Source organism: Malurus melanocephalus, unplaced genomic scaffold (genome assembly GCF_030028575.1).
Source record: "Malurus melanocephalus ecotype Western Australia unplaced genomic scaffold, MMel_1.1 scaffold_197, whole genome shotgun sequence".
Lineage (NCBI taxonomy): Eukaryota > Metazoa > Chordata > Aves > Passeriformes > Maluridae > Malurus > Malurus melanocephalus.
The window spans coordinates 741,575-755,143 of NW_026623429.1; the positions used below are offsets into that span (position 1 = coordinate 741,575).

General features: G+C 46.2%; 1 protein-coding gene across 1 annotated transcript in view; it reads right to left on the reverse strand.

Annotated features, from left to right (window-relative positions):
* Positions 1-13,569, reverse strand: part of ETV6 (ETS variant transcription factor 6) — a 108,461-nt gene that overhangs the window by 26,876 nt on the left and 68,016 nt on the right. The window contains exons 3-4 of the mRNA XM_057373450.1: positions 3,293-3,457; positions 316-450 (exon numbers count right to left, since the gene is read on the reverse strand). Of these exons, the coding sequence (XP_057229433.1) occupies positions 316-450; positions 3,293-3,457 (300 nt within the window). The remainder of the gene's footprint in view (positions 1-315; positions 451-3,292; positions 3,458-13,569) is intronic.

A 13,569-nucleotide genomic window follows, 5' to 3' on the forward strand; every position in this document is an offset into this window, starting at 1 on the left:
AACCCAAACCACCGCATTCAGGCTGCATCTCCAGGATACTGAAAGTCCACAACTCTGTCTGCCTAACTGGGTGTGAGGAAAAATGGATCAATAGGGTCAATAAAACCTTCTGCTTTTGAATCTCTATCTGAGATAGCTTTTAAAGATGTTTTGGAAACAGAACAAAACAACAGAAGATAAATGGAGAAGGGTATTTGATTGTTCCAAAGCGATGCAGACAGAGGGAGGAGAGCAGCTTCATTTATGGAGCAAGAAAATGACCTAACTGCTGTTGCCTCTGTAATGGCAGCTCGTGTAAGAATGAGACAGAGTTACCTTCATCATGATTCTGGTGCAATAAGACCTCTGGCTGAGCATGGATGGAGTTCCCAGGGTGGAAGAAAGGTGTGAAGAGCATCCGAGCTTTCCTTTGCTTCAGGATGTGCTGCAGGAGTTCATACAAAACATCACCTGAAAGACAAACAGCAGGAGAAAGGAAATGAAAATGTACATAAGTGATGAGAAGACTCATTTAGCCATCTGATGCACGAATTCATGGCTCCTGGGTGCTATTTTCAGACTCAAAAACRCTAGCAGGAAAATCCTGCCTTTCACTGCTATGCAAGGCTCTCCTCTGAAAGGAAAAAAAGGCACATCACACCTCTGAGTGTGACTGTGGCAAAACAGAATGACATTCCCTGGCACCATAACTGCTACATCTTTCCTCAGTGGAACATCACACYGCAATATCCAGGAGATGAGGGAACTCAATTCTTATTTTGCACCTTTTAAAAATTACATTTTGTATGGATGTCCCTGTTCCAACATCTACACAAACACACAGCTACTTGTGTCCTTGGTCTGGTGTRACTGGCTGCACATTTCAGAGTGGAATTGTACATCACAGGGTAGGAAGTCTCTTGGCTTTTCATTCTGCCTCCTCTCTTCTGTTTGTCTGATATTACACAGGAACAGGCTGCAGCAGTTACAGATTATCTGAGAATGAAGGTAGTGAAGTTTCACTCAGGAAAGCTTCAATTTTTTGGCAGAGTTTTCTCAAACGTGGCGTTTTTTAGTAGTTGTTTCTATGAGACAGTAAGYTGTGCACCATTTGTGCCTTGTCTCTGTAAACTGCCAATATTCTGTTTGTGTGCAACATGAGTTTCTCAGTGTGGAACAGGTAAAGCCATTCTGCTTTCCACAGTTCAGCTTCCTTTATTTTTTCAACACCTTGGCTGCTTTTACTGTCTCAGCAGTGACTTTAGGGCATTTTTAAAAGGTGATTGCACTACCTGAAAACCTAATTAAAAACAAAGCCTTGAGCATTCAGTTACACGAAAGTCTACAAAGTGATTTTACCACAAAATTTCCATCATTGAATGCAACAGTGGCATCATCATAAATAACGAGTGCTGTAACACTCCCAGCAATAAGGCARCAAATTGTCCCTCTTTTGATTGGCCTGACAGACCTGTGAAAACAACCATAAAGCTGTGGGTTTTTGCCTAATAAACAGCTGAGACTTCTGCACCACCCAGATGCAGCAATGTTAAGATGGTGAAAAGCATTTTTCACTCCCTCCCTCCTCTGGGCAGCCCTGAACAGARCAGCTGTGGGGCTGTGGGAGTGGATGCCCTTCTCCTGCTTTACCCACCAGGGGAAATGATACAGTTTTTGTGTGGCTTCAGTCTGGAAAATCTTAGTGCCTCTGTGGCAAACATTATTTCACAGTTCTTAAATTTCACGTACAGTTAATTCTGGGAAATGCTGAGGTAATGTCCCTTTACCTACAGTTATCTCAGTTTKTAGGGACTGACTCAGATACCCTCCACGAGGTTTATGATCAGTGGGGAATACCTGGAGAGAAGGAAGAGACAAAATGCAAGGGAGGAGGCCTTTAGCTGGGTTATTTCACTCCAAGTTCAGCTTAACCTTCTGAATAAACAGAGATTTTGCAAGTCAGAAGCTCTTCTCTGGGAACACTCTATTTCCAGCCTGCAAACATTTTTAATCCTGCTTATTTCAAGTGCCTTCACAGCACACAAGGGGAAGAACGGGAGCATAACTTGCAGGCAACAAGGGGAGCTGCAGACAACACACACTGAGGTGCCCCTTGCAGTCCTTGCCCACATCCCTGCTTTCAATACTCCTTTTGCTTCAAGCGAGGCTAATTTGGAAAGAAATCACTCCAAATGGTATCCCAGAATTAAAAAAAAAAAAAAAGACATTTCTAGGCATCAGTTGTCACTAATGTGAGACAGTGACAACAGGCATTAATATTTGGTCTCTTCTTCCATACAAAAGTAGTTCTGGATTTGAAGCACATGCTTAAGAATGTATATACACTAAACATAAGCAACAGTTTGTGAGGCAGATTCTGCAGGAGGATGGTTGTGGAGCGTGGACAGGCAGGTTGGTGCAGAATGAGACCCACAGCTTGRTTATCAGCAGGATCCCAGCAGCAGCAGCTGTATCCTGCACCTCGTGAGCCTTGCACTGGAAGCCTCCTCACAGCAATTCTGTCACCACCAGGTCCAAGCTCTTTGATCACCTACAGCGATTGAAGTGCAAACCTTTCCATTTAACAGGAGTGCCTCGTATGGTCACGCAGAAAAAGCTCCCAGCTCATATTTACTTAAACACCCCTGACAGGAGGGCAGAGGCTCACTCTGACTGCAAAACTGGAGCAGACAGACCACGGGGGATCCAAACACAGGCAGGCAACACACACATCTCTGCATCTCCTTTGTGAATAAATGAAGACATAATGTGAGCAAAAGGCAGCTGATTCACACACCTGTCTGTGCTGTGCACGTGTGAGAATATGGGAAAGTAAAGCTCAACCCACAGGGGCTGTTAAACTCAGGCACAGTCCCCAAGGAAGGAGTTTTGCAGGCACTTTTAGCAGCACCTCAGCCAAGACAACTGTGAGGCAAAATGCTAATATGGGCTGCTTAAAGAGCTGGAGCACTTGATTAAGCTGGATCTGTGAAAAGATCTTTACAGGGAAGAGCTGGAAGACACAAAATGCTGCCAGAGCAGCTTGTTTTCTGGGAGTTCTGCAGGGAGTTTTATCTATAAACAGGYTGGATATTTGGGTTTGGATTGGCATTCAAATACACCTACAACTCAGGTGTATCCAGATTTCCTTTCCTCTTTGTCCTTGCCTCATGCAAGTGTCTCTTCCTGCCCTCCCTTCCCCCCCACTTTCCSAGTGCACCCCAGCAAAGGTGACAGTTTCCTCCTCTGATCTTCTTCATCTTTTTTTTTCCCCCCTCTCCTTTCAATCACAAGTCCTGTAAAGAATCCTCACCTGAATGAGGGGACCTGTATCGAAAGTCCTCTTTGGTCAGGAGCAGCAGAGCCTTGCCGTTCATCTCAAAGGTGTTGCTCTCAATGGGCCTCAAGGAAAACTCCTTCTCTGCCCACCGGAGCCACTGTGCCACATCCTCCCTGCTCCAGTAAAYGGGCTGCAAACCTGTGCCAGAAAGAGATCAGGGTTCTGTTACCACACTGACACGGGCCCAGGGATACAGCAAACATCACTGAATTCCCCCCTCTCCCCACAGAATCACGGAGAAAGTCTCKGGGGAAAGTGTACAACGGGAATATYGTGGTGGTGCAGGATTACTCCAAGTGCTGGACTGAAAATACTTTGTTATTTKAGGCACTTTGGTTTATCTGTGACATATTGAGAAACAAGAACTGCCCCAGCATCCCAAGGAAAGCTCACAGAACATGATTTCATTCCAGGTTTCCACTGTGCAAAAGGGTTTTCGTGCCCGTGCTCCTTGTGATGTGCTGAGGAGGCAGCAGGCACAGTCCTGGGCACACCATCCACCCTGGGTGTTATCCCTCCATGGCAGAGGTGTGCTCCCCTTCCCCCCTGCACACTGATGGAACAAGATTTGTGAACAACTGGCAAATGCAAGAGAGTCACAGTAGGACACAGCTCATGAGCAGCTCAGTCAGCAGCACTCACACAGGCAGAGCCCTTGGCCAGGGGCCATTCCCACCCGGGACAGGAAAGCCAGGGCCACACTGTGCCACCTCTGGCACTGCTTTAGCCACTGTTTCCTGTACAGCAATCAAATATTCCCCATGCARCTATGGCCAGCTAAGAGGGTAGAGTGTTTTTTAGTAAAGTAGCAGGGATATTTGGTTTGGGCACAGATCTCCCAGGRTGCCAAGGAGAATGTGGCACTCCCGTTCTGCCAGCCAGCTCGTACAGCATATACTGCCTGTATATGAACACTGTTGTGTTCACTCACCGAGGCCCCACCACRTTACCATCAGACATTTTGCCTGCTACCTTGATTGGGCCCAGGCAGAGAAGCTTGGGAGGTATGACAATTCAATATCTATTCTACCCACAAATTTAAAATAGCTTCCTTCCCCTGGAGAGAAGGCAGTGCAGTGAAGAGCTGTTTATACCCAAGTAGAGAGATTATCTCCAATCCACTGGGCGATAAAAGCTTTATTTTCCTTTCCCCCTCGTGAGATGAGTCATTGTTTGACTTGCTACAAAGCTTTACCCACTGTGCACAGGAACATGAAATTGGCTGTATCTGATCAGATCTCTGGTACACAGCCTCTGGCRGGAGCCAGTACCTTCTGCTTCAGAGGAAGACGAACCTCCCTTCCTTGTATTGCACCTGGCTGATTGTGTGCTGCACATGGGAAGAAATTTCCTTCCTGGCACACCATTCTCTGAGATCTGATTACCCTCCTCCTACCAAGCACTAAAAGAAGCCTAGGAGAGTTGTACCACTCTTGTTTTGGTTTGGTTTTTACTTCTTTAACAGATAGGCAGCCCTTTTATTTCTGTTTTAGCAAGAGGTAACACGAAGTGAACTGCATTTTGCTGCTCTGCCAGATTCCCAGACAACGGCTTTGGAAAGTCCCAGAGCCACAGCTGCATACAGAACTGAATCTCTGTCAGAAGAGGAATTGAGATTGTGCCTGAGAAAGGGTCAGAGCTGACCTAAGGAAGGGATATCTGCATGGCAGTAGCAAGAATTTCCATGGAAAAAGAATTTCCAGTAAAAAGCTGGAAATTTTTTAACTGTAGCATACTATTGTATAACAGAAACAGGTAGTAGCCTTTATTTATTTATGAAGTAAATTCTCTTCCCCGTGTGAATTAGGGTCTGCTTATTGGGGTCAGAGTTTTCTGTAGGACCTTCCTTTCTGAAGGGACTGTGGTGAGGTGTAGATTTGCTCAGAGACATGGAAACTGCCATCTAAGATGCCAGAGTGAGCTTCATCTTCTGCTGAAAAAATGTTCCCAAAAAAATACATTCCAGACCCCAGGCTGCTGCTGTAGCTGGGAGAGAGCATTAAGGCATGATGCAGACAGAACACAACACCTGAAAAGGGTTTTAAAGGACCATCTGACGAGTGCTCAAAACACTCATGGGTGGTTTCTTCTGCCTCCCTCTTTGCCACGCCATGCAAGTGATAAACTGCCCAAAGAAGAACTGTCATGTAGAAATCTAACTGGACTTCTAATGTGCACTACACAAGGTGAGATATGAAACAAAAGAAAATATCCCTGTGAAGATCAGGCAGACAAGGACAGAGTTACACGATAACTTCACGTGAGGTCTGCAGTGCAGATAACAATGTAATCAATAAATCACTGCCTGTACAAACACCCCACGTGCAGCTGACAGGACCTTTGTGCCTTCTGTTCATGAGAAAAGCCCCACAGTAATATGACCTAGSACCACTTGCCTTGGAATTACTGAGAATCAGCAAGCAGCCACTCTAATTCAGTTTATTWGAGTGGGTGGATGTGCCACATCGCTCCACCCCAGGGTGATCCCATCATTAAATACTTACATTGTGTTGGGAAGACATAAGGTGCCATAAAATAAGTAAACTGCTTTTCCCTAGTTGGATGTCTTATTCTCTCAGTTCCCTCCCTTCCTGCCCTGCTGCTTTCCTGGGAAGTTAGTTCCTCAAAAAAAATATGCCCCCACCACATGCCCGTTTGTTTAGTGAGGCTGAACCAGTTCAGTCACAGGAGGCCTTTCTAGTGGGGCACAGCAGTGTTGCTGAAAGTGCTTCAGAAACTGTCATTCAAAAAACACTTCTTTCATGTGCTGTACAGCATCTGCTAAACTTGAATGCCACCTTCTTTGACCCTCCTTAAGAAGAAGTTGGTTTTGTGAAAACAAGGTCATGTGAGATGGTAGGCTTTGCAGCTGAAGGGATTTTACAGCACAGTGTACATTGCTATCAGTAGGTCCTGAAAATGCTTTCCTGCACTGTCCATGAAAAAAACCTAATCCTGCTTATACTATTTTTCTTCTTTGCATGCTGTTTCTCATTTTCCCCTCTCCATCTTCTTTCATTGTCATGCCCATGGTGGAGGAAAATGGGCTCTTTTTATCTCTCTGGTTTTATTCTCTGCAAAAGCTACCAGCACTGTCTTCAACTAACAGAGATATTTACCAAACAGAATAAAGTGAGGGAAACSAGAGCTGTGTTGCAAAACAAGGACAGAGTTTTGCCTGCTGCAATCAGTGTGAAGGTTTTGCTGCTTTCACTAGCTGCAGATCAGGGGAGAACCTGCCTTTCTCCCATCCTGCCCTCTTGGTGGCCATGGACTTCCCCAGGGTGAATTTTGACCTGGCGCTGCTCCCATCTCTGCCTTTGCTCCTCTGGTTGAAATCTGGCAAGCATTTCCACCGTGGTCTCCCTAAACAACAACTTCAACAAAAACTTCTYGAACTCAATAGCTGAAAGCACAAAGCCGTGCAAACCACCAAAATCTGGCTCTGTGAGATCCAGCAAGTTCCCTGTCTTCTGTTGGTTTCCAAGCACCACCTCCAGCAGAGTAAAATACAATGATTTATTGACATTTTTATAAACTGACAGCTTCATATGCATTGAACAGGAAGCAAAATCCCCGCTCACCTTTCTAACACTGCAGGCTGATGCCCTGGTGTCCTCATAGATAATCTGCTTCTGCCRCACATTCCTCACCTGCAGTCCTGTTTCTAACACCTGTAACTCTGCCTTAGAAATCAGGAGAATGATCAATTCTCAAGCTGCAAGGCAGGAGCTGGTAACCATCCAAGTGCAGAAGAAATCCCCTCCTTGTACCTTTCTATTCTCAAACAGCAAAGCCAAGCACAATGGAGAGGGGCTGATGCAATAATTCATAGTCTGAAGTAGCCAGTGAACCTGTTACACACCAACAGACCCGGGCACAAACAGGAATGTTTCCTGTTGAAGTCTTTAGGATGATGGTCTCTGAAAAGTTCACTCCTTCTGACAGAGCCCTTCAGGAAACTGAGGCTTGCTCAGCCTTTGAGGTCAGAACAGAGTGCTCTGCTCAGTACTGTGACCTTTGCAATCAGAGCTATACAGCCTGCAGCATCCTCACCTGACCACAGACTTGTGGGGTTACAACTTTGCTTTTTGGATGTACCAACCCTGAATATTACAAAGAGCTTGTATGCAGCAACTCCTTCTCTRGTCTGGAAGACAGGGTATATAAAACTCATTTTACAGTACGAGTTGCCATTTCAGTGTATGTAACAGACACACCTACAGGGTGAAGTACAACGTGCCGCAGGCTGTTTTCACCCTGACTCATTCTGGAACAATCTGAGGACACAAATCCAATGCAAAATGTGATGCAGAGAGAGCGACTGTTCTGCTTCGGTTTCGAGATGAGGACACAGCCACGGGACAGCACGCACRATGGAAACAGCGCTCACTGTAAGTTTCGCCTGACTTTTTGTTCCACTTGAGCTACGCTCTCCATCCTCACGCCTGGCTGCCTGGCAGGCAGGATGATGATGTGAGAAGGGGGTAAAGACAGACCTCTCATTTATCCCAGCTTTCTGCAAGGCAGACAGAATTGTTCACACTCCCACGCCAAAAACCACTTAGCATGGTTGGGCAGACAGCAAAGGGGCCAGGGCATGCAAATCAGCAGCTGCTTCCCAAACAGCCAGGGACAGATGCATCACCACTGAGCATCAGGAGGCCAGCTCATGGCTGCAGCTACTCTGAGCCTGCAGTGGGAAAATGAGSCTGGAGAAGTTCAGAACACTTGAACATCTCCTACCAAGCAACTCCTTAGGAACTGATGCTCTGTTTGTCGTTGATTAACGAATTTTTCCATAAAGCATACTATGTGTCTGCACGTGATGGGAGAGGTGCATGAGGCTGTGTTTTGGACCTAATTTCTGTAAAAAGGCAACACAGTCTGGAAGAAAACATATGATTAGATTTAAATCCTTCTCTCAGGCTCTGCCAGAGCAACTTTTAAGAAGTCCCTTCCTATCTCACATCTTTGGAAGGCAGTGGCCATTCACTGCTGTTGGGTTGCAGGGACTGCCTCATCCTACGGCTGGCGCTGCACTTTCCAGACCCAGAGATAATCAAAGGTAGAAAGTGAAGAAAAGGTTAATCCTGGCTAATCCTCAGAGAGAATTATCTGGGGGGTGAGTATCAACTGGTACAAAGGAAATGCATAGCAGCAGGTGAAAATGCCCCTTGACAGGTCTGTTGAGAAAAAAATGATTGGACAGGGAACAGAAGAGTTGTGTGACAGACAGGAAAAGAGACCACAAGTGAGGCTTGCACGCCCTTTAAGAAAGTCTGAAAGTGCCTGTAATGAGAATGACAAAGCTTTGGGGTACCTCCTACACTGCTGGGAACAGAGGGCAAACCAGCTTTTTCAGCAGCAATCGGAAATAAAAGGCACAGGCTGGTTTCTCCTGGTGCCCTGCTGGACAGGGCAYGAGGAAGGGCACAGGAGCAGGGGATGCTCCTCCTTGCAGAAACCATCCCAGTGAAGCTCTGCTGTGGGTTTCTGTGCTGCTGTGCTTTGTAGCTGCCTTTGCTGCTGTGGTGCCTGTGAGCCAGCCCTTCTCCTTCCACTGGCTGTGCAGATACCCTGGGAAGCTGACACATCCCAGTCCCTCGGGGCTTCGGGGTCATAAAACGAATAAAATTGCTTTCCTAATGCAGCCTTTGGAAAGTCTGTAAGAAACATATTGATTGGAAAACGCTCAATTAGAATGAGCTCTCATAGAGGGAAATAAATCTTTTCAATGGCCCACACCCAGTGCCAAGCTCAGCTTCCTGGAAGCAACTATGGCCCTTTCTGGAACTGAGGTGAAAATCCCATGYTCCATCACCTCACCTGACCTGCTGACATTACACATGGTTTGCATTTGCTGATCAAATGCACAAGCGGGACTCTAAATTAGCTTGCTGGGCTGAGACAGCTCACTGATTAATGACGGCAGATGAAGTCACCGGTACAAAACCCCACCAAATCTGAAGCCTGTCTAAGTGGGAAAGGAGGGAGAAAAGACACACTCTACAGAATCCAACATGAAGAACATATTCTTTCTCATTCTATATCCAAACCCTTTTCTATGTAGAGACAGGTTAGTAAACGAAGTAACTCCYCCAGACAAAATTACTCAGCTATATCAAAGACCCCTGGACCCAGCAAGTCAGAAAGGTCCCTGAACACTGCAGACCAATTTCTGAAATCCTTGGAGCTGTACCCGATGTGCAACCCCACTAAGTGACTGTGGCCAGTTGTGCTGCATTTCTTGTAACTGAGATGGTATTTGACCACAGCAGCCATTTGTCTCCTTTCTGTTCCCACTGCACACCCAGAGCAGGCCTATAGCTCAGGTGGACATGAGGATGCAGCTCTCCATCCTCTGTGAGCTGCCCCATTTTGGGATTAGTCAGAAACAGAAAATGCTGTAATGCTGGAGCAGCCTACCTGCTGCTGACAGGCAGTTTGTGGCCTGGAACAGAATTCRTCCAGGCCAGGACTAACCAGTGCAGACAATGACGCTGCTTTGTGTGTTGAAGTGGCCAGGATCTGAGCTTCTGAAAGGGAAAAGCTACCAAAGAARTGAGCAACCACAGAGGTGATGAAAATATCTGCGGGTTTTCTAGGCACTCATTCCATGAGCAGTGTCCAAGAGCTTTCAAGAACTCCACGGACAGCTCCAGCTTCCTTTCACGTTGTTTGCAAAACCTTCCCAGAAGCCTGACAAGAGCTCTCCTTCCAGGGCAGGGTGCAGGCTGGCTTTTTCCATCTGGGCAGCACGGTCAGAGCAGCCAGAGCGCAGCACGGACAGCAGGACACAGCCTGRGCACCAACAGCTGCCCCCATGGCACACCATGGCATTGCCACCACKGCAGCCAGTGCAGCACCAGCAGGGTCAGTGCCATGGCCAGGGGAAATGCTGCCTTGGACCTGCTCCCAGTTACRGTCTTAATCCACTCCTGACTTCTTCTCAACCAATTTTTGGCCGCTGTCCATGRAGCAGACATTGCTTTCCTACTGCTCCCTTCCAAAAGGAGCTGGAAGAAATGTCTTCTGTTGTTTTTTCCCTTGTATGTGCATAAACTATATCCTAAACAAGAAACAGCTGAGCCCTGACAATGTCACAGGGTAGCCAGTTCCAGAGACAAGGCCAGAAACAAACACTTGTGCCAGTAGAAGTCAAGGGATTATAAAAATTTTCATTTTCTTCTCAGCAACTCTTTAGTTTGTCTTAACCCGGGTCAAAAATCCAGGTCTAATAAACATTCTTTACCGTTTTTCTGTRTTGGCTATGGCCACTGCTGATCTTGCTATTAGTAACACTTGCACTTTTACACACCGATTGTTGTATCTGTTTTATAGAAGAGAGGCACAAGGCACTGGATGCCTGCCCATACACCGAGGGATCCAATCCAGGAACTCCATTCTGCTCCTCTTTAGAACTGGACACATGCAGAGCACTTTTACATCCTTAACACCTACTTGTCCTTCCCACTTCTTGTATCAATTATTTGATGCATCCTGGCAACAGTAATTTCAAGGTAAACAACCCAACCCACATTGGAACGAACTGCCAATATCTGCTGTTTCTTTCCTGTGACACAATATGGCCTTGAGCTCTGGCTGSGATGTTGAAGATTTGTTAGCAATCAGAAATAAATTGATCTTGCTAGTCTTGACCTCCATATGGTTTTACTTTAGTCTTCTGCCCTGCTCCTAATTGCTATGGAGTGGAGCAGAGTGCTCAGATTATTACCACGCTTACAGTGTGTGGCAGCAATGCTGCTGACAGAACTGGAAGCTCCAGGTCTAGGTACCTTATCAACACTAGTGAAAGATGTGAAAAACTGAAAAAATACTGCTAGCTGCAATAAATACAKCTGCCTAAAATGAAGAGGGTTCTTTCAGCCCTTTATCACTTTAACCTACCATCAGCTACATCACCCTGATCTTCCGGTGGCTGCAAACTCAGACAGATCCTATGGTTTTGTAAGAGAGGGGTCACCAAGTCCTTTTGGTACAGCTGAATCAAATGGAAAGTTTTGAAATCTCAGTTTCACATATCAACAAAACACCACCACCACGATAATCCTCCGTATTAAGAAGCTGCCTTTTTCTCACAGGGAGATTTTGTTCTCAGAGGCTCACATCCTGAAGAAGTTGGGTCCCTTTCTCTTGAGGAATTTTGGCTGGGACTTTGTTTCCTAACTCAGCTGTGACTGTGAGAGCTGGGGCGGGGGCAGTGTGTACACACAGAGCGTGTGGAGCTGCAGCTGCACTTGTGCTGCTACTGGAAAAGCACACTTTGGCAGCACAGCCCACAACCGTGGSTTACTTTGCCTGTAACCATTAAGCAAATCACTGTAAAAAAAAAAAAAAAATTACCAGCAGTGTTCAAAGTATGTCATACTTTTGTTTTGGGATGCCTTGCTTAGGCAGGCATTCTCCACAGAGCCCTAACAGGGCAGAGGGCTATGGCAGCCTGCTTCAAAATACACCAGCACATGAGTTCTTGTGTGTGGAGGCAAAGCCCTCCCTTCTGGTGACATTAAATATTAAATTACTGGTGGAAACGGTGCAAATTACAACTTTGGAGACTGCATGGTGTACTCAGTTCTGAATCTTTGGAGGTAGAAGCCCACTCAGTTTGCTGCAATCTCTTGCTTCCAAGATGCTGCAAACTGGAGTTCTGACGTGATTAAAAACTCCAGATATAGCTTCATTTCTTGATGGTTCCTTGATGAACCAAATCCCTACAGCTCTTACAAACTGTCAGTCATTTCTCCAAGAAGACACTGCTGTCCTAGAGAAAGGTGAAGTGTTTAGAAGAACAGCTCTAGAGCCAGGGGTGCTTTTTCACATTCAGGGGACAAGGAAGCCACTGAGATGGACTCCAAACTGCACCACAACACATCACCCATTCAGGAGAAGTAACTGCATTACATTTCCATGGAGCCCTTGAACCTTCCACTGAAACTTGAGCATGGAAAGGCCTCTTGTACTGAGGCACTTGTGCTTGAAATACATTGATAATGAGAACGAATTAAGTGTGTGCTCTTTGATTATCAGATGATAAATTATCATGATTATCTTTGCTGCAGTTGAGAATTGCTTCCTCTCCAGCTTTTAACTCCTGCTTGCTCTGAAGCTAGTCAGCACACCCACTAAATCCTCCTATTAGGGCCCCAAAAAACTGGCTTCCACTTATTATTTCTATGCAAGTCTATATAAAGTTGAGGCATCGCTACTTCTATTCAGGACCACTTGAAAATACTGTTCCAAGGAATAAGAAATGAACTTTATCAACTGGGGCAGCAGGCAAGATGGTGTCTGGGATGAGTTTTAGCTTAGTGTTGGGGTGTGTAACTTCAAACAAGCTCATCCTAGGTGACAGCTTGGCCAATACAGTGGCCAGTGAGTGTTGGCTTAGTCGTGTTTCCTGGCCACCTCTTTGATGTGTCAGCRGAGAAGCTATGCTGTGTTCTTGATGAGACAGATAATCTGTATTCAAGTATATGTGTGCACTGGTTTCTGCCAAATCGGCTTTCTGAACACATTAAGAGCACAATTGCACTCACAGTTAGGTCAACACAARTGGCAGGGAGGTGGCAAATTGCAAAAAGAATAACAGCTGGATGTGGTAACACAAAAAGGGAGAAAATGCTTCAGTAGTATTGTTATAGAACATGTCAAACCACTGAAAAATAATGCATGGGCTTGCTGTATCACTTGAGTTTAATCTGGATGATGTCACTGAGAAAGGCTTGCTTCCAGGAGGGGAAAAATGACTGCAGTGTCAACAGAGGCAAATGATTTACCTACGCAGTTCCAGGAAAGGATCAAGCCTTGAATGAAAAGGAAAACAAATGGATGAGCTAAATCACRAAGAGGTTGTGTCTCATCCTGCTTCTCGGGTTTCCTGCCACTGTAAAGGTGCAGTGAGAGAGGCTGCACACCCGGTAATGAGGGGAGACTGGCACCAGCACAGACTCACARTTCCCAGCGCCACATAATCCCACTCTACTGGTACGGACACTTGGTGACACCGACACCAGTGAATGGATCTGCAGGACTTCTGTCCTTCCCACCCCACCTTTCCCACAGGAAGGATGGYCATCCCTGTGCTTCTGATCACCAGCAAACTACTGCAGATGTGCCAGGGGAAAGGGGACTGTCCTTGGAGAGGAGCCTTGTGTGCTGCAGCTGAAAGGCCCAGAGCTGAGCTGGATGGGCTCTGGAGCTGGGATGGGTTTTGGAGCTGGGATGGG